Source organism: Hirundo rustica, chromosome 4 (assembly GCF_015227805.2).
Source record: "Hirundo rustica isolate bHirRus1 chromosome 4, bHirRus1.pri.v3, whole genome shotgun sequence".
NCBI lineage: Eukaryota > Metazoa > Chordata > Aves > Passeriformes > Hirundinidae > Hirundo > Hirundo rustica.
The window spans coordinates 9,628,118-9,650,224 of NC_053453.1; the positions used below are offsets into that span (position 1 = coordinate 9,628,118).

The window sequence follows — 22,107 nt, forward strand, 5'->3', positions numbered from 1 at the left end:
AATAAAATACAAAAGCATATAGATCCCATCAGGCCAAGTCCTTTTTTTTCTTTTCTTTTTTGTTGGTCTTTGATTCGTTTTTATCGTGTTGATAAATTTCTGATGATATTCTGAAAGAATGGTGATAGAAGTTGCTGCATTATTATATCTCATGTGTAAAGTTCTGCTCCTGATGTGCTTGCGCAGACACAGGATTTAGAACCTACATTCCTGCACCTAAACTTTATGTTACTGTATAATATCAATTTAAGGTGCACCATGTAGCCAGAGAAGTACAAACAGGATTGGTACTAATTGTCCCACTAACTTTACCGTGAGGTTAACTTTGATGAAAAATAAAGAAAAATTGCTTTAGTATGTCATTTCATGGTGTATCAAATAAAATTATGGAAATTCTGCATATATGTCACCAATCACCATAAATGGAATTATTTAGCTCTTAAATCAGGTTTGCTCTCTCTTGTCCCTTTTTTTTTTTTTTTTTTTTTTTTAAACTTTTAAATATGTTCTTAATGTAGCCCAGTAATTTTCGGTGGTTTTTTTGGTTTTTTTTTGGTTTTTTTTTCCCCATTGTGAATAATTACTTTCTACTACTTTTTTGAATGCATTTGCTAGGGGAAATATTGGTTACATTAATTGATAGTATTAATTGTGGGATTGACTCTATTTGTATAGATGACTTCTGGCTGAAGGAAGGCATTTTTGACTACCAGCAAGACTGGTTGAAATGAACAACACTATCAGAAATTTTTTGTTCTAGAAAATTAATTGCTCTCTAATGTTCTGCTACTCTGAGATTTCATGTGGCCTGGAAGAGTTGTCTGCTTGATCCTTTAGTATTTCAATTTTATCAAATTCTTTCTTTTAGTACACTTCTGCTAATTTTCTGTTTCTGACCTGTTATTCTGATAGCTACTCAAGAATTCAGTGGGCTGATCTCAAGATGCTGGGTTCTGCTAAGAATCAAACTGTGAGAGTTAAACCATTTGAGATCAAATTTGTTGATGTTAGAAAATAGGTATTCTTCTGTGGGGTTATTTTTTTTAGATTAAAAAATAATGTATTTGTCTTTCAGTAAATACATAACTAGAGTTTTGTATTTGATTTGTTTTAAAATGTTGGTTCCTGTGATACAGTTTTTATGAAACCCTGATGTGGTCTTTCAGTGTTCACTTGCATAAAGTTTGGTGATGTTTTCAGTTCATTGAGAAAACAGTGGTGAAACAAGGAGTTAAGTCTTAGGCTAGAGCTTCTCCACTGCAGCAACATCTAACTCCTAGTTATTTTTTGTTGTTTACCAATATTATGTGGCTAAAAATTGAGTTTTACAAAAATTAACATCTAGTCAGGCTGAGATTGTTTTTTTTTACTATCCCTCAAAGGTGTCACCACAATGGTCATAACCCAGAGAGGGTGGCACCTGCTCCCTCCTTCTTACACCCACAGTGATGCTTGCTGTTGTGCTGTGCACTGCTACAGCTTTTTTAAAATTATTTTAGTCTGAGGTGGAATTGAGAAGATTTCCTGGGGCAGATAGAGTGTTTTGAGGCTCAGATCTGGAAACCAGTAGGAATCAGCACCTTTCAGACCACAAGAAGAATGTGTTTCACTGAGGTAAATGGAAGTGAAAGGGTGTGGAGATGAAGTCCTAGGGAAGAAATATCAATTCTTTGGAGAGATATTTCCTGACCATTGTGGAAAGTTTTGCTTGTGTAAAGGCTTCCTAAATAAAAAACAAAAAAAAAGCCTGTTAGCCTACTTGTACCATAAAACAGATGTGCAGCTCTGTCTGTGTGTCTGTGTGTCTGTGTCACAAGGTTACCCTACTGCGAAATTCTAGTTTATTTTTCCTATCATCAAAATCATTGGGAAAACTGGAAGAGTTTTTGTTGTAAAGGTAGAAAGGTATCATCCAAGAGTGCTCTGAATTTAACACTGTAAGAGACACTGAACAATGTCACCACCTAGTTTTTGGATTGTCCTCCTGAGTGGTTATAGCAATAATTCCAAAATCAAGTGTTTAAAATGCTTTTAGCAGCAGAAAGGCTATAATGTGGAATAAAGCAGTGGAAAAACACAATGATGACTTCAATATAAAAATGGACATCATATCTGTGAAAATGATAGGGAAGTGGAAAGCTGTTACTTTGAGAAGATCAATACAAAAACATTCAATAGAAGCTGACAAGACAAGTGGAAGCTTTTTGGCAGAATAAGATGAATATATGACCCGTAAATGAAGGATTGCTGAATGCATATGATTAATGTGTAAACAAATATTTATATGTAAACAGATGCAATGCAACAACATTGCAACAAAAATAATTTGAAAAAATAAAAAAGGGTTCTCACATGAATAAGAGTAACATGGGAATATGCAAAATAAGTAAAATAGACATCATTGCATTGGAAAGATTTGGGCATGTGATAATGTAAACAACAATAATGATGTGTGAATTTCTTTTATTGCTATGATTTTAATTTAAGTTATTAATTGAAATATGCTGTTATTTGGTCACTCTGTGGCAAATGTTTAGTTCTTTCTTCTTTGTTGAATAGCTTTTGTAAATTATTGCAAGTCACAGGAAAGTGCTAGGGAACTAAAGGAAGTATTTTGGTATAGAGGTTTAAAGAACATTGTATGCATCCTTGGAAGCAGAAGATCCCTATGCTTATTCTCCACATCATCTCTTTTCAGTGGCTTATACTTTTTTTTTTTTTTTAAATGAGATTATTGCAGAAAGTCACATCTGCTGTATTCAAGAAATTCTGGACTAAACTTCAAGCCTAGATGGGTTTCGAGTGTCTCCAAAGATGAAGGCACAGCTTGAGAGTTAAAAATCCTAAACAGTTCTTTCAGTTGTGTTGTTTATAAATAATTTAATCCTTTGTCTCGCAAGAATACACTGTTTTATAGTACTGATTAGAGAAGCAAAAGAGAAAGCTTTCTGGACCTTTTGTTTCAGTAGAGTTGAAGAAAATTAAGACGTTCCATGTAAATAAAGTCACATGGCAGTATTGACTAAATTGAATGCCTGCCTTTCTTCCACCACCCTATCTGCTGCTCCAGAGGCTTTTGTAAGGGTGCTCTACAAATCTGTTAGAAAATAGAATAGCACTCTGTGTTTGGAGTGGGGTTCTTATCTGGGGCTTTTGGAGCAATAATGTAATGGCACAGTTCATTTCAGGAGACGTGTGTCAGTTCTTTATGGCACTGATAAGTAATTTATTTGCTGTTCATGTTTCAAGCTCACTCCTCTGAAAGTTGGTTTGACTTCTTAATGTTAGTATTGACTACTGAAAAGTAATTAAAATATCACCAATATGTGCAGATAGAGATACAGAAGAGGAAAAAAAGGTAATTCAGTAAACTCTGTTGAATTCTCAGTAAGGGATTGATTGCCACTGAGCTGAATTCATCTTTTATCTCTGAAGATTAGAATTGTAATAGTGCTGAGACTTCTTCGCTACTTGCTCAGATAAGTTATTTGATTTACGCTCTCTCATGAATGATCCAGTAGCATTTTTCATTCATTGTGGTAGCTAAACTTTCAAAAGAAGGAAATATTGCTTGAGTGTTTCAGAGCCAGGGGTAATCACGAAGTCACAAAACTGAATATTAGGGCAGATGAGTACTGTCATACCCCTTCCCTGGAAGTGTCCAAGGCCAGGTTGGATGGGGCTTTTGAGCAACCTGCTCTAGTGGAAGGTGCTGCTGCCCATGGCAGGAGGTTGGAAACAGAGGATCTTCAAGATCCCCTTGCAACCCAAACTGTTCTATGATTCCATGATTATGTAGCAGTCTAAAGAAGAGCAAAGCAGAGTTCCTGCATCAGAACTTTGGCCTCTTTTTCTCTTAAATATACTCTGAAGACCTAACAAATAATTAAAGGCTAGCAATGCTGACATAATGGCTGACAGTGTTAGCGTTCAGTTTTGCTGCTCTCGTTGGAGGAAAAACTCTCCCACCCAGCATTACAATATGCATTAATATCAGGGAGACTACTCATATCACTAAATCTGTATTTTTATGTTGCTGATGTATCTGGAGATCCCACTGAAGAATGCATTATTTGCAATATTTAGGGTAATACACTGCTGATTAAATCAGTGAATATAGCCACTGGATGGAATGGTGAATTCACCATTTCAAACTCAAAAAATCCTAAAGAAGTAAAATGGTAAGTCTGGGGTGTTTTTTTTCACTTTTTTCAGAGACAACAAGCAAACATTCCAGTTTTATGGAGTTTTATTTGTTTGTTTGTTTTAATTATTATTTTCAATTTTTATTTTATTTTGTCCTTAGCAAAGTCTTGCTACATGCAAAAACTGAAACCTCTAGGCAGATGGAGCAAGATCATGAGCCAAATATAAATTGCTGGAATGGATAATGAAAGCCTACAGTAGGGCTGAACACAAACTGAAGACAAAATTAAGTAATTTTTTTTTTATCTCAGCTTCTTCCCACTCTTGTGTGAGAACTGTATTTTTTGTCTCATCCATAAATTGAACTGCTTACTCACTGTTTTTGAAAACTTATTATATATATATATATGTACACATATCTTTACAATGTATTTACAAAATTATGTAATACATAATCCAGATTATATTGAATATTTAAAATTTATTTATCTGAAAATTATGTATATATGCTTTAAAAAGTTTTTATATGTCTTTGCTTGATTGATGAGGGAAAATAGTACAAAATGCATAATTTTTTAAAGATTATTTTAATGCACATATGCAAGTAGCTCAGTTTTAGTTGTTTGTATGGAGTTACTGTTTTATTTCTTATTTCCTTTCAGAATAATCAGAGCTAAGTTTGTAGATAATTTCATGAAACACTTTCTGATGTCTCACAAATATTATTCTTAACTTACTTTCTCAAAACATTGCATTTTTTCCTTCCAATTATAGATCTCCCAAGAAAATTCTTTTCATTTTTTGGTATATCAATACATATCTGCACAGAACACACCTGTTCAGCTAATTTTTCCAGAATGTCTCTATTTCTGCACCAGATACATTCTTGCACCACTTTTCCTTGAGCTCTTCCATTTGCAGTCAGTAAAGTTTCCTTCAGTATCCAGAACAAAGTCCTTAATTTGATCTGAGTGTCACAGATAACAGGGAAAGAGGGGTCAGAGGCAAAGGCATGTTCAGGAGTTGTTTTTACTTTTCCAAAACTGGGAGGACAGTAGGGAATTGAAGGGTGTGGAAGAACTCTGCAATAACTTCTGTTCTGATGCTAATAGAGTTCTTCCCTCAATCCCCTGCTCATGTTAGTCTTAATACATTGGGTCTTAATTCTCATTTTAAATTTTTCAAGACATGAAAGATTCCTACCTATTTGATTAGATCAGACTTAACAAAATAGAATCATTATACATTCATGATGAACTAATTAATTGTGACAAATTGCATAGCTGCAGCATTTGTCTCATCCATTGCCTTGCCTTAGGGGTTATATCCTTCTCAGCAGATGATGGATAACTTGTCTGCTTTTTCAGTTTGTTGGATGTTGTCCCAAGGTGTGAACTGAGTGCCTTTGACACTATTTAAGGCTTTGCTATGGCATGAGCTGTCAAGAGGGGAGACAGGGGATAGATACCCAATGATTGCTCACTAGGTCATGCACCTCAAATCTCATTTTGCAAGAAAGATTGTCTTCGGCAATGAAAAAAATTGCCTTTTGTTAGTCCTACCATATTTCTTTAAACGTTGTCCCCGAAGCAAGTTTGTAGGAGCTTGTTATCCAGAATATTTGTATCTTGTCAGTTTTTTGTCTCTTTCTTATAGATAACTGAAGGAATGAATTTTTTTTTGTTTGTTTCTGAAAAAAATATGAATGCTTTATTTTAATAAAAAGAAGTATTTTTGACTCTTTTTTTTATTATTATTTCCTGACTTCAAAAGAAATAATTTGTGGGTTGTTTTGGTGGTTTTTTTTGTTTTGTTTTGTTTTGGTTTGTATGTGTGTGTGTGTGTGTGTGTGTGTGTTTGTTTGTTTTTTACATTCTGCCAATGATAGGAAGAAGATCAGAAATTGAAAAAACAAAACAACAAACCTACATCTCATTTTCATGTTATACACTGGAATAACATAGCAATGGCTTTAGTGACAATATGTCCACTTGCAGCAGGAGGGAACTAGTCTAACAGAATATTTGTATCAAGGAAGCAGTTGGTTTTCAGATAAGAAGTTTATTATTATTAGTGTTACAGTTTGTTTGTGTGTCCATAAAAATATGTTTTATTTGTTTTTTACCATGCTCAGGCGCATCTTGTTAAGTAAGTTGAGTGACCTCTCTTTGCAGTTATAATAGAAGATATTGCTGTGTTCCAAATACATCTGCTGCTACAGACAAATGAAAATTATGAGGTGACAGTGTGCGTGAGACAGTGACACTCTTGAGTCTGAAGTTAAGTGTTGCCAGTTGGCTGTGAATTTCTTTGCCATTGGAAAGCAAGTTGTTCTCACTCTCAGCTACCTAATTTATTTGACTGTTATTGCTATGAGAGCTGGATCTGTCTATGTTAGGACTGTAATTCATATCAGAAATGCCCTTTGTAAGAAAACAGTTTGGCCCAAGTTAGTGCAGCTGACACTGCTGAGCCACCGCAGAGAGCAGCAGCTGGATTTCCCTCTGATGCAGCCCAACCAGGAGGTGAACTCTTGCAGTGCCCCTGCCCCACATCTGCTCTTACTGGGCATTCAGGCTACAGCACAGGGCAGGTGTAGCAGAAAATGAAATTTCCAAGTCCTGCATATGAATACTGCAATCCCAGCAGCAGCTTTTTCAATATACATAGCTGATTCCATTGCCCTGCACTTCAGGCTGAGCAGGTGAAGCCTATGAAACCCGAGTGCTGTTAGGAAGGCAAAGTAATGAGTTTCTTCCCAGAAGCTTCCTGTTGTTTCATTGGTTCTTTTGGTTGGTGGGTTTGTTTGTTTGGTTGTTTTGTTTTGTTTTCAGGTTTTGTTGGTTTTGTTTTGGTTTGGTTTGGTTTTTGTTTTGTTTTTTTTTCCCCTGAAAGTTATATGAAAAAGGGGAAAAAAAAAAAAAAATTTGGGTCTTTCCTGTTCATTTTTTGAAACATTTGCTGCAATGAGATGTTAGCAGATTGGGCCATTATTTCCCTGGAGTAAATCCTGAATTGATGCAGAATGTCAGAGCACAGTGGGATTTAGCAGGTGCCGAACTGCTGACATTCTGGTTTGCTTCTTTCATTTATCAAATATGAAAGTTAAGCATGTGTAAAATGCCTGTAAGAATAAGTCTGAAGTTTGGTTTATTTCACTATGTCATATGACTCCTACATTTTTATTTTAAATCCAGTTTCATACTTTTATATCCCCTTCCTTTATCCTGGGAAATATGGCACTCTGTATCATTACTCCCTGACTTTAGTTGAAAATAGCTGCTTAAATACTGTATGACTTCAGGGTTTTGTGATTGAATAACATATTCTTAACTAATTTGTTTCCATGTGCTTTTTTTCACTCATAGCAATTGCTCCAGCTGTATTTCTTTAACAGATTGTTCTCTCCCTAGTATTGGAAATAATCCATACAGAAGCCTTTAGAAACCTCAAACTCAGCAGCTTCTGTCATTTTAAAAGCTCTGTTTATGCAGTATTTACTCATTCAGGAAGGATTATGTGTCTTAGCTAAGTATGGGAGGCTAAAGTAACTAAAATGTAGTACACTTTAGGCCATTAGGGTAGGTATTTATAACAAGATACAATTTCTTGTATCTTGTTATAACAGTAAAGTAGATGGAAGATGGGATGTCTTTCTTCATCCTGTTACAGTTTTCTGCAATTTTACTGCCTTGAGCTGTGGTTTTATATTCACAAACTAAATTAAAAACAAGGAGACCTTCAGCTGATGCCTAGGGAGGCTACCTGGAACAGAAGCTAGATAGTGTTAGAGGAATAAAGCAGATAATTAATTAAAAGTCTTCAAAAGTAATACAAGAACCAAGCCTTGGCTCTACCCAAAAAGGACCCAAGATAGACGACCCGTCCCAAATTTTCACACTTTTATAAGTTTTGGCCCATTTACATGTTGGGGTTAATTGTCCATTTACAGCTTCAGGTTATGAAGTCCCATCCTCCCAGATTGCTCTCCTCAGTTTGCTGCTGTTTATAGTTTTTTGGGCCTGAAGCTGCAACAGTGTCCTTGGTTCTCAGGCTGAAAAGGGATTTTTTTGTCTGACTGAACTGTGAGGAGAACTTGCTAACGCTTTATATGAAGTTCAGAGTTACATGTTAATGCACTTTTTTTTTTCTGGACATTGTAGAACAAAAGACTTCTACACTGAGTGATTAAAGCAGCGAATAGAGAAAATTCAGATGAATATATACTCATGAGAGTACCCATGACATGGAAGCAGACAAAAACAACTACAAAGAGGCTTAATTTTTCTGTGTTCTCAAGGATCCTTTCGAGTTTTTATTATTTCAAAGGCATTCAGATTCTTATGAAGTGCTTTATAAGGAATTTTTTTTTTTTTTTTTTTATTCTTAAAACATCTAAAGCAATAAGCCTCAGCTCCTAATATTGTCATCTGCTTATTGGATCAGGCTGACAAAATACTATGTACAGAGAGAGTGGTTGAACACTGCAGGGTTACAGTGTTATGAAGATGAAGATGAAATCAGTTCCCTAGGCAGTAAATTTTTGTCATTAACTTCAGGGAGGCCAGGATTCACTCCAAGAATGGAACACAGCTTGGCATCTCGGAAGAACAGAACTGGGAGTCTGTGGATCCTATTCCTCATAGCGTAAATGCTACAGAAGATTAAAAAAAAAAAAAAAAAAAAAAAAGTTTTTCCTTTTCTAAAAGGACAGGAAAAATCTTTATAGCAAGAAATAGAAATGTCTTCAGAGCAAGAAGCACCTCTGTTTATACAGGCAGAAAGCTTTCTACTTTCAGTACTCCGTAGCCTCGTGTAATCTTTAAGAGAGAGGAGTTTTATGCATATTCCCTCTGTATAAATGGGAGAACAAAACCAAACCACACTTACTTAACAGTCAAGGTACAATACCTGTGATGATGATAGGGCCAAGAATAATAATTTTTGTTCTGTTTTTATGTTCTGAAAAAGCATAATGCAATTGGATATGGTAAAGATTTTCTTTGGTTGGAGACAGGGGGATTTTTTTCCTTGGGTAGCTGAATTTCAGAAAATATCAGTCCACTTTCTCTTTGGACCAGCCTTTTATCAATAACAAGAAGAAAAAATCCAAAAAAATTAGTATTTGTGGAAATTTCATTCTTTTTAGTCCTCAAGGCTCATCTGTTGGAATATTGTCCTAGTTTATAGAAAGTATGAGAGGAAACTTCCAAAGGAGTTCCTCTAGAAAGCAGATTGAAGGGGCCCTTCTTCCAGCTGGTTTGGGAAAGTGGAAGAAAACTTTTTATTTAACAAGCAAAATGCCCTCAAGCATAAAAAATGAATAATATTAAACAATAAAACCTCTCACTGTTCTGAAGAGATGGCAGATTCCGAAAGTCCTTGCCATGGTGTGCAGCTCAGCTCGCTCAGTCTCTCATCAGTCCCTCTGGCACTGGAAATGCAATGTCCCAGGCCCCAGTGGGCCACAGGTGTGAGCTCATGGTGTTCTGCCTTTTCAGTCCAGAGCAGGGCTGATCAGTTCCAAGAAAAAAAAAAGCCACAGTCCGGTGAACTTCTCTGTCTCAGCTAGCTAAAAACTAACTAAAAGCAAAGGAGAGCTCTCTCCCAATGTCTGTCCATAGACAACACAGTCCAGGAGCAGAATGTGGAGGAGTGAGTGCAGTTTCTGAAAACAAACTGCACGCTTCTCCCTGCTTTGCTCTTGGAACCAGTCTTAAAAGTGCAGAACTCAATATCCAACATAAACAGAACAGACAAATGGGGATACAAGCATCACAACATCACCCCAGGACAAATAATCATTAGGAGCAGGAGCTGTCACATCTTTACCAGCTCAGGTCATGAAACAGACCTTGTCTCATCATCATTTTTCTCACATTTTCTGCTTGTGTGCTCTATTCCCCTCACACTTGGTGTATGTTAGATTTCTGTTGCCATAAAATAAACCAGGCTGCTATTCCTTAATATTTCATATATATGGGGCTTAGATTAGAAGTCTTTAACCAAATCCTATGTATTGCTTTAATATTTCTTAAAATATGTGTTTACCATATATTACCTATATAAGGAAATAATTCTTACTTTTTTTACAAAATTTATTAAGAAATAATTTTAGTATTTTATAATGTAGACAACATGTATGTACTCTATTTAGGAATATATATGAAGTCAATATAAATATCCATAGTTTATTTGCAAGCATTTAATATTCATTAAATTTAAGATTAATAAGTGGTTTTACTTCCAAGTCTTGCTCTGCCATTAACTCTGTATAAAAGTACATTTTTAAGGTTACTAAATTAAATGGACATTTTCTTTATTTGTAACAAAGTGTGACATACCAGAGCAGGGCAGCTTTTTTCTTGACCAATCCAATTCTTAATCTAGCTAGCCCATGTCATTCCTTTAATAAACTGAGCAAGTTCAATCCTAAATCATCTGAGCTGCTTGCTGTTATCTCATAGCAAAAGATGATTTTAGGACATTCTGCTCTAAAAGACACCTTCTAATTGCCTTTTCTTATTTATCCTCAAGTACTTTCTACCCATTTGTTGTACCAGTGCCATCCCCTCTCTTGCATACTGTTTTTGAGGATGGGCTTGCTTTCTGACTCATTTTTTAGGTTGTATCACTGAACCTCTGTCTACTTTCAGAGGACAGATTTTCTGTTCTTCACAGTCCATCTCAGTGGCCATTTTCAGCATTTTGTCCACTTGCAGTTCATCTCCTTGTCATGATGGACAAAACAAACCTACAGAATCCCAAGCAATATGACTAGTGGTCTTTATTTAATTGTACTAACACATCTCTACTTTTGCTGGAGATACGTGTGCTTTTCAGTTTGCCATGGCTGGGGAGAGGGTCAAAGCGGATGTTAAAGGATGATATGCATGTTTTAAGAGAAACTGTAAGAACTTTTTAAGAGGTGATCTACATAAAACCAAACAGGGTAGCATGCAGTTCTGAATTAACTGTTTTCAGACTACAATTAAAACAAAATATGATGGAAAACAGCAAAATAATTAGCAAAAAAACCCAGAAAGAATGAAGTAAGAGAGCATTTTTGCATGAGTTTGTCTGTTCCTAGTCCTTTTCATTCTCACTTAACACAGCTGTTCCTTGGGATTTACAGATCTTTTAAGGTGCTCTAGTGATTAGAAAGTTATTGAAGTGGTTGTACTGTGGCAGAATGATGACTGCGTTCAATAAATTATTCCAGAACGGCATTTGCAGACAGTCTTTTGATTGGTTTTATTTGGTTTTGTTAACACCTAATTAATTTTTTTTTAGGGAGAGAAGTCTTCATTAAAGATCAAGCATATCTCTGTAGTTACTTTAATTTGAATGTCACTAGGATATCCTTTGAAATGCTAACAAAAAATTAGAGTAAAGTGAAGGAAGAGCAGAGTTAATATATGAAATATGTGGGTGGTTTTTTTGATATTTAATCCTTTATATTTCCATAAAAATAATTTCTTCATATTTGGGGGGGGGGGGGTTGGGTTTTGTTTTTGTTTTTTTTTTTTAAGAAGGAATAATTTTCAAAGAGACCCTACTTTGCAGTAATCTGTAAAACTAATAGTGAATATTATAGTTATTGTTTTTTATAATAAAAAAATAATAATAAATATTTAGCATTTTCTTAGGCTGTGCATATCTCTACAAAATCTGAAAAGTCCTCTAGAACCTCTCTAATGAACAGTATCTTTCACACATTTTGTCTTCTTGCCATCTTCCCAGAAAATAACCTTACAGCACCGTATGGTTGACGTTGGGTATTAATTCCATTCTGAAATACACCCTGGCATATTTTGAGAGGAATCAAGGCAACTATATGTGAGATGCACAAATGCTGTTGTCAGCAATGGGTAGCAGTTTAGAATATGGGTGTCTTTAGCGTTTTCTAGACAGAAACATCTTGTTGAAAAATTATGAGTGTGTACTAAAGAGTCTATGTCTCTGCATTGTATTAACTCTTTTTTGTTGAATTATAATAGAAGCTTATTTCTGTCTTCTGTTCTTGACATTTTTAGTCTAAATTCCTTCTCCTGGGTGTTACTTTAATAAGATTTTACTTATTATACACAGAGATTGTGCTTCTCTGGCTGTCAGTACATGGCAGCAAAGCCAGGCAGCACACAACATATAGCACTGCCAATTAATTTCCTTGATTTGACAGAGACTCAACAGTACTCTAGACTTCAGTGACTTCTTCATGGAATTTTTTTTATAGAAGTGTCTGGGACATAATGTCAAATATCTGATGAGGAGTGGAGATGTTGTTCATTTAAAGGAAAATTACATGACATCCTGTCATTTATGTTTTTAATTGCAAGCATAAAATATCTGCTCTATAGATCTTGAAATTATTTGATTCAGTAATTGCTCCATATATAAAGATTTATGTTTTAATACTTTGGTTTTATTCACCATTATTCACCATTAAATGCATATTGCTCAAACAGTTCTGATTATCCAGTAATTTTAAATTATGGTATGTTGGGATATGGAAATGCTTCTTTCAAAGCAAGATTTTGTAACAAATATGAAGATATATAATATGTACAAGATCCAGCAGAGCATCACATAAAGTAATGACCTATCCAATTGGAAAATCCACTATATTACAACTGTTGTTTGTCAGATTCAAAGACCTATTTTTGCTTTTCCTCCTTTGCTTTAAGTGAAAAGGATGCATTGTCTTGGCACTGAATATACTTGTTCTGATAAAAGTTGGGAGTCTAAAAGAGAGGGTGGATAAAATCCTACCCAGTTCCCTTATCTCTCAAAATTTTCCTATTACTCTCCTTTAACTTTTGTAATCAGCTATAACGTTTCTTTGGATGACACTTTGAATTGAACACTTTCCTATGGTTTTGTATGAAAAGCATAAAGATCTAAATCCAGGTTTCCAATGCTGCTCAAAGCATACCTTGGAGAAAATGTTCATTTTGGAGCTTCTATAAATCTTTTGTTTGTTTTTGCCTTTTTGCCATTGTAAGAGAGAAGAAGCTGGCTTATAACACACATCTAAATTCAAAGAGTTGAAGTTCAAATTACTACTTGAACAGTTCTTCAAATAATATTTGGGAGTTATGTACAAAATGCATGTGTTTGTGTGTATATACATGTACATGTATATACTAATAAAGACACACATATGGATAACCCAGTGCAAAAATCTAATTTAAAAGTACCTTGAAATAAAATGTCTGCTCCTTCCTAGTCCCATGTAAGAGTAGACAGAAGTGCAAATTTCCACTGACAGTGGAGAGTGAATAAAATTCTGTGTAATTTAACATAAATGCGAAGAAATATAATCTTAAAAAAAATTACTGAAATACACAAGTCATAAAGAAAACTAATTTATACCTTCAGTAGAGTTTCTCTTTTATCTGATGAGCATGGCTACAGATGGAAGCATCTGTGTCTGTACTCATATATGCAAAAATATGCACTTGCAAAAGTATTGTCCCTCTTTGCCCACTTTTAAATGCCATAGGATTTGTTTAATATATATATTTTTAAATCATAACAATTACTACTCAGTGTTATCTTTAAAGAAATCAGTGGGTCACCTTCATTAAGCATGATATGGAAGGGTAATACATTCCAGACTTTAAAAGAAGGTCAATGAACTTTTTAGGAGCTCCCTTCTCCCCAGTGCCTGTGTAGCTGCCATGTCAGGGAACAGCAGCTCACATATTTTCAGATATAGGAAATAGCTCTCAGGCTTTTCAAATAAAGTTGTTCTCTGTCTTGCATGCAGGCCAGAGCCTCTACATTGAATAAATCATCAGAAGCGTATTCCAGTTCTTTTAAAGAAGGCACAGCAATGCTCCCTATTTTTTATTGATTGCACTTGTAGGGGAAAATTGAATCCATTCCCTGTCAAGGCCCCTAAACCTCATATCATAAAGAAGAAGGAAAAATGGAAATATGGATGGAGTTTAGTGGAATTAGCCACAAAGAATGATCTTTCATATTGTGTGATGATGAATTTTATTTTTTCATTTTTTGCTTGTATCATGTGAAAGGTAGCATCTGATGTACTCTGAAGTAGTAATCTTCAAAGACTTCTTTTAGCAGAATTGAAAATAAGCTTATTGGAGAGTTTTCTCCACTAGATTTTCTGCCAATTATTTGTCAAAAGCTCTTTCCTGTATGTAAGCTAACTCAAGGAAAGACAAGCAGATATACAGAAGTGTGACTGTAACACCTCAAAACATTTTATTTTGTAAAATGCCTCTTTTTTTTTTTTTTTTTTTTTTTTCCCAAACAGAAAATAAATTTTCACTATATAGATGAGGTTAATATAAACTCTCTGCAGTTAGGGTATTCTGACTGGTGCTATATTCTCTACTATGAGCTAGTGAAAGTACCACAGCTTTGACTTTCACATGCCAATTGAGAATCAGGATATTTTATAAGGAACCATTTGAAGAATAGTTTTTTACTGATTAGGACTGGATTTGCTTGTTTTTCTTTGGAAATCCATTGCTGTAGGCTTTAAATCAGAACTCATAGGTATTGGTTTGAAGGTTTGAAGTTGCTTAGTACCACTGATACTGCATTCTAAAAAAAAAATAAAAAGGGGTGGGGGGGAACCTGAGGACTTGACTTACGGCTTGTGTGCTTTAGCAGAAGAGAAATATTAATAGAAGATGTGGAGAAACACTTAGAAAAATAAAGTATTCAAACTAGAATCCCCAGCACCCTCTTTCTCATTTACTGATTACTGGATTAGTTAACACAGATGTGGGCATTCTCTATCAAGTATACTTTTAGATAGAATGGGAAAACCCAAACAACAAAAACAAACAAACAAACCCCTGAATGAACACTTTGCTAGTTTGAATTACAAATAGCAAGCTGCTCCAGGAATGATTGTTTTAATGGTCATACAGTCATTGTTTTGAATATCAGCCCCACCAAATAAATTGTGTTCTATTCCAAACACTTTTTTTTTTGGCATAATGGGAAAGGTGAATTTAAAAAGGTGATATATGTTGAACCTATCGTGTGCTACAGTTTATTGCAGAAATGAGACTTGGATACTTAACTGTGAATTTCTGGGGTACAGGATATCTGGTTTTCAGTGCCTGAGAACAGATATATTACAAACTGTTAGTAGACTTTTCCCAGATTTATTACAGTTTCCTTCTGTTAAGATGCTCTGTTTTTGTTGCTTTTATTGAATTCCACATTATTTATTTTTTTTAATTCCAGCTTCATGTCTTGGGCCATTTGGGTGGTTTGTTTTTTCCCCCTTGCTGAAAATTCTTGGATTTTTTTAGGCTGTTGTATTTGTCTCGAGGAGAAAGTTATAGAGGAGGAGGAGGAAGGGGAAATTGGGACATAAATAATATCATAAAACTCTTAAATCTCACTGTAAAGCATTACTTCCCCACAAATATTACACGCAAGATCTACTAATCCCTATCTCTTACTTTATAGCCTAATCTCAACAGTCTAATAAAGTGATTAAGTTATTAGTCCTAGTATATGGATCTGGCACTTCAGCATTTAGTTATTTTACTATCTGCAGACCATCTCCTTTTTTTTTTTTTTTTTTTTTTTTTGTATGTATGCATTTTTTTTGAGATACCTATTTGGATATATATGACTGTGTATGTGCAGATGTGTGTGCATACATATGTAACTCTTTTCAATACATTTTTGTGTGATACTACAATCATGGAATCATAAATTGTTCCAAGTGGGAGCGGACCCATCAGGACCATTCAGTCCAGCTCCTGGCCCTGCATCCTGTGCCTTTAGAACATTGTCCAGATACTTCTGGAACTCTGTCAGGCTTGGTGCTGTAATCACATCCCTGGGGAGCCTGTTCTGGTGTTCAGCCACCCTCTGGATGAGGAGCTTTTCCCTGAAACCCAACCTAAACCTCCCCTGACACAACTCCCTTCTTCCTTCTCTATTGGTGTCCCTGGTCAAAAGAGGGAAGAGATTGGTACCTGTCCCTTCGAATAGGAAATTGTAACACAAAAGAAAACAAAATCAAGTTGAAAATGTCTGCCTAAGTGACAGAGCTTCTATTGACTTATTGGAGCCGCTTCTGGAAGCAAGATCTGATACAAAGTTTAGATAAAGTCCGTACATCATCTTTAATTGCACAGCAGGTCAAAAGGGATCTAAGACATAATTGAACAGTAAACATTTAAAAATTATAATTAACATCTCATGGTGCCTCAGGGAATTTTTCTTCTCTAAGTAAACATATATTTATTTATAATTATCTACTTGACGAATAGAGAGGTATATAATAAAAGCTTATTGCTTACAGGAAATCTCAGGAGCTGGAAATTTAATTTGATATTTCTTCAAAAAGCTATCTCTTCAGAGAGCAATATCTTAAAACAATATCTTAAAATTACTCTGAGAAAAGCAGATAAACCTTTCTGCAAAATACAAGGTGTAGCAATTTTCTCCTTAACCTTTAAAAACAAGCCTATAAAATTTAATGTTGTGATCTCATTTTTCTAGTACCTTTTAATAGCCTTACTTTGGAAATGGGCTGTAAACTCTTAACTTTCAATCCATCCTTGTTTTTATCTGTTTTGTGGGGTTTTGTTTTGTTTTGGGTTTTTTGTTTGTTTTTTTTGTTTGTTTTTTTCATTGTAGCAGGGGGCTAGAATGTGGACCTAGGGTCCAAATTTTGCTCTGTAATGCCACTCAGGTCCTTTAAACGTGAACTGATTTTATTTCAGCTTGACTTGTCCATTTGCAAGAGAAGAATTTTCTTTCCTGTGTGCAATACCATAAAGTAAACCAGATCTCAATGACAAGTGGCAGTTTTCATTGAATTTATACATACATCTTTAGTTCCTTTCAAAAGGTGTTTGGTGGTTTGTTTTGTTTTGTTTTGTTTTTTCACTCTAGGTTGCTTTTGACTCTTGGCTTGCTGATCTAGATTTAAGAAACATTTGCTTCAATTTAAGAAACATTGCTTACAATCCCAGTATGCAACACAAAAGAAATAATTAGTGACTAAACCATCAAAAAGCCCTTGCTTTTTGTGCAATAAATGTGCATTTGAAATTGCCTAAAACTGGGGAGTTAGGGGGGAATCAATGAAGTACTTACAACTGATTGAGGTGAAAAGCATGATTTATCACAAGCTACATCATAAGGTGTTTTGTGTCATAATAAGATTTCATTGATTACTGAGTCTAGTCCATTAATTCTTTAGTGTAGCAGTGTTCATCATTTAATGTTCAATTTTAAAGTTTTCCAATATATGTCTTTCTCCAGAAGGTATAGAACATGTTAAAATAGTCCATATTGGTTTCATTATATAAACTATTTGATTGATTAAAACAAGTGTTGGTACAGGACAACTTTATGGATGTAATTTTCTGTGTAACTGGCAACATATTGTTTAGCTGAAATGTGAGTTTTCTAGTATTTTAAGTTAATTGTGGAGTTGACCCAGCTCATAAATGTTAACGTTCACTTTGCTGTCCTTACTGTCAGAGCCCAGATCTATGAACCTTAAGATCTTTTTAGTGAGTGCTAATGAGTGCTGCTGTTCATGCGGCCGCACCTTAATACTAGCAATAACTCATCGATGTCTTTTTCCCTTAGAATCCTTTTTGAAAGGGACATCTTTGTGACGTTTATATTATACCGTCTTTTGTTGAAGTCGTTCTACTTGTTCCTGTTGCAGTGCACTGTAATTAGCAAGCATCAACTTTATATGCTTGCATTTATTTTTCTATAAACAGTCTTCTCTATGATTGGGAAATGCAATTAGAGCAACATCTCAGAAAGAGATGTAGAAGATATTGTCAGTGCAGATAAACCAAGAGTCATGGCATGCAAATAGTGCAACCGGATGAAGAGAGTGTGAGGAATTTAAAGAAAATGCCTAAGGAAGTGTGTTTCTTAAAATTTAATATCTGAATTAGCTAAATTAAATCATTGCTTTCTCAATATTCCAGCTTGCTTTTTGTAGCCTTTGCTTCCTGTATTGGGATGTGACTTTCTAATAACAAATTTGCTTTGTGTTTGACAGCAACGATCGTGTTAAATGAGCTCAACTGGACTGCAGCGCTGGATGATGTGTTCAAGCGGAACAGGGAAGAGGACCCCACTTTATTATGGCAGGTTTTTGGTAGTGCCACTGGACTCGCAAGGTATTACCCAGGTAACTGAGCTGTCCTAGACAACTGTCTCCTATGCCATATAGTGGATTAAAAATATTCTGAGTTATCTGCAAGCAGTGAAATATTACTAAAAATTGCTTTTTTACATAGACACAGTTTCTTTATATCAGAATAAAGGATATATCACACTCAAGAACTGTGAAATTATTCTGAGATAAAGCTAGTATGAGGGGGAAGGAACTGGGAATGAAATATGTAATTAGGGGTTTTTTTTTCAGTAAGAAGAACAGAAGATCATGTCCTTTGAAAAGCTGAAGTTTAATTTTATCTTTTCTGTTTCTTTTCTCTACCTTCTGTAAATAATCACTTGAATATTTGCAAGTGAGATTTTTGTACTTGTCTACTTTTAACAATAGTGATCTGGAAATTCAGCATATAATCATATTTAATGTCAGTGAAAATGTGAGTGCACCATGCTATGTTCATGTCTCTCAGAATCCACAACCTTTGGCAAGTATGTCTTTGCTGTTAGAGAAAAGGTCAGTTCAACTTGATTACTCCTGCCAGCATGTTTCACCAGTTAAAGAATCCCATCATTTGATCATACCAATTAATTTAAATAGATGCATATTTTACTTTACTTAGATAATGAGTGGACTGAATTTGATTTTAGTTTTTTGCTGTCTAATGGAAAGCCTTGTTTTATGGCAAGGCCTGTGCTGCTGTTGCTGTTGTTAAGTGATGCTTTTATCAATGCCTGAATAATGTGTCCACTACACACAAGACAGTTGTGTGAAGCTTGTTGACTAATGCCTACAACTGCCTAAGGAAGAATTTTGAGAACCTTTCTCTTCTGTTTACACAAGATTGCTTGTATTTCTGAGGGCAAAGGGGATTATTCTAAGGCTGTTATTGTATCATTAGCATGAGTGCTAGCACAGGCAGAGAAACTGCCTCAGGCTAGTTTACAGGAAGAATATTTCGGAGTACTTGAATCCTGTTTGTTTTGTCATGCTGGATGATCATAAAATAAATGCGGGGGGGTGTTTCAGAAAAAAATAACATTGAAAATGCTAATTTAATATTTATTTTGTTTCCCAACTCTTCCAAAGCTTTTGGGATTTATCATCATGTGTGGGGTCAGCATTTGTTACAGCTTACTATGTGATGTTTTTCGAGTACTGAAAAAGAGTATTTCTTAAATATATCTCTCTGCCAATCTCTAGGAAATAATATTTCAATTGAAAAATTAATTGCATATATTGAAAAATAGATTCTTATATCTAGCTAACCTGCCTGCTCCTGTTGGTCACCAACACAACTGTAATGGTTTTGTTTTAATTTAATAACCGGGCAGAAACACCAAATAATGTAGTGGTTTCATGTTTGCCAAATTTAGTGTAGTGGTCTTTGTGTTTATTCTCTTTCTGTGGGAGAATAGGAGAAAAGTGAAGCAGGCTCAAGCTTAAAGATGAACAAATAGTTTTATTAACACACACTAAAAGAATGGAAAAAGAAAGTTGGAAAAAAACTAAAACAAAACAGAATGAAACTCCAAAAAACACTCTTCCCTCCCCCTACAAATTGTTAACTTTCATACAAACAGCATAGAGATAAAGCCTGTGATTTTCAGTCAGTTTCACCATTTGAAAGTAGTCTTTTGTCAATTCTTTAGGAGAAGAGTCTCTCCTAGAGTCATGGATCCCACTGACAACCTAGAATGGTTCTCTTGTGGGTTTTAACTGTCACAAAAACAGCTGCCCGGGGAAACCTGCCTTTGTGACCCCTCCCATTAGCAGTTTCCCAAGCTGCTTATGGGTCATGGGTCTTAGACTCTTGCATACTGGGGTGTCACCATTTAAAGATGAATAACTCCAAAGGCAAAGGATGCTTCATCTCAAGGCACAGAGGTATCTTCTCACTTCTTCACTGGAACCGAGGGCTTCTCATCTCTATATCTCTGTTCAAGCATTCTTATGAGATTAATATCACTTAGTCCATCACAAACACCTTTGCTCAAATCCACACACAAATCTAAACACTCATCTCCCCAAATGCATATCTTTCCCATGATTTAAAGGGATAATCTAAATATAGAGTTCATTTCCATGGCTCAATAAGAATGGAATGACAAACTCCTAAAGCCCTTGTCCGAATAGTCTTTTCACTCTTGCTCCACTGACTTCATGCTGTTTCTTCTCTGCGTTCACTCTGTCCCTTGCTTTTCTCTCTCAGGGAAGGGTTAGGGCTTGGAAGCTTCATTTTGCCAGGAAAGGGTTAAATCTGCCCAGAGTCTTCTTTTTCCCTCTCACTGCAGCTCATGGTGTTGATTTCCAAGGCCACGCTGGTGATGGGGGGAAGAACTCAAGGAGAAAGATCAGAGATCAGAGGACCCGGGCAGTCCAGAATCAAAAAATAAAACCCAGGCAGTATAATCAATGCCTTTTTTGCCCACCCCTCAGTGTAAATCAGGCCAGGCCCCGGCCCAGCCAGCCCGTAGCCGGTACCAGGGCCCGGCCGGCAGCGCCTGCCCGGCCGCCCTTGCTGGCAGCAGCTGGGCCCGGAGGCACGGCCCGGCCAGGGCCGCTCCTCTGGGCCCGGCTCAGCCCAGCCCCGGCCGAACCCTGGCTGCTGTGCAATGTTACCTTTCTCTCTCTGGCCAGAGGGAAAAGGGCTGACCTGCAGGAAATCGGGGGTTTTATATATGGCTACTGCCCAAAGTCACATTTGACATTCTCAGTGGTCAAAACAGATGCCAATGTACCGAACTAGCCTTCTGATAGGTGCCTGTCCTTTCTAAAATGATTCCCAAGTCCTGACCAGGAAATACATTGCACATTTCTCCATAACTAAAAACCAAACTGTGCCAACCCATGACAACAATATAGGAGCCTCAAAATCTCTATGTATTATTCCTTAAAACACTTGTATTAAATGGGAGAAGCTTTTCTCTGTTTTGCAGGTGCAAATGTTACTTATATATGCTTCATCTAAACAGAATTTTAAAATTAGTGTAAAGCCCAGATGCTCACGCCTGCTATTTATTCCATAGCTAAGTATTTAACAGCTGTCCAATCCTATCAGAACATAACTTCATAAATTCCTGAGTAATTCCCCAATTCTTAAATGCTGGACATACACACACAGTGTGGAGCAGTCTAATACTTGTGAGTTACATGTGGGTTTTTTGTGTATCTGCTTCCCATTGCAGCTCAAATTTTTCAAAATGGAAAAGAAAACATTCCATTTTAGATTTGTAGACTAGGTCTTTGTGCAAGGTTCTCCACCTCTATCTTGTTCTAAACTTTTTCTTGGTTTGCTATAACAACAGATCTTCTGAAAATTAATTCAGATTTCATATACTAAAGTGGATGCTTTTCATTTGCAACATTTGCATTTTGAATGTTATATTAAAAATTGTAAAACATTGCTTCATTATATTGGACTTTGGAAGCATGTCTCAGACTTAAGACTTTTTCCATAGTGATGATATTTGTGAAGGATTAAAATGCATAGAGAAGTCTGCTCATTATTATCTGAAACATATTCACCCGGTCTTTCTTCGCATGCTAAAAAAAAAGTTCAGTACCTCTGAGCTACAAAGGGTATTTTCAAAGACAGTTTTTGTGCATAAGTGTTTTTTATCTGATATTGTCCCACTGCTTTGAGTCATGGGCAAAGGGCGCAGCACTTTTGTTCTAAGGAGGCTCTTGGGCTTTCTTTTTCCCCATAGTAGCCAACAATATGAAAGGATCTTTCTATGAGCAGCCCTGCGAGAGGAGAATATGTGTAAAATACAAATGTTTGAGCCACCAGGATCCCAAGTCTTTCC

At 35.8% G+C, this 22,107-nt stretch overlaps 1 protein-coding gene across 6 annotated transcripts in view; it reads left to right on the forward strand.

Moving 5' to 3' along the window:
* Positions 1–22,107, forward strand: part of CACNA2D1 (calcium voltage-gated channel auxiliary subunit alpha2delta 1) — a 368,498-nt gene that overhangs the window by 235,470 nt on the left and 110,921 nt on the right. For all 6 annotated transcript variants that reach the window (XM_058420484.1, XM_058420485.1, XM_040063345.2 and 3 more), the window contains exon 7: positions 18,185–18,316. In XM_058420484.1, coding sequence (XP_058276467.1) covers positions 18,185–18,316 — 132 coding nt within the window. The remainder of the gene's footprint in view (positions 1–18,184; positions 18,317–22,107) is intronic.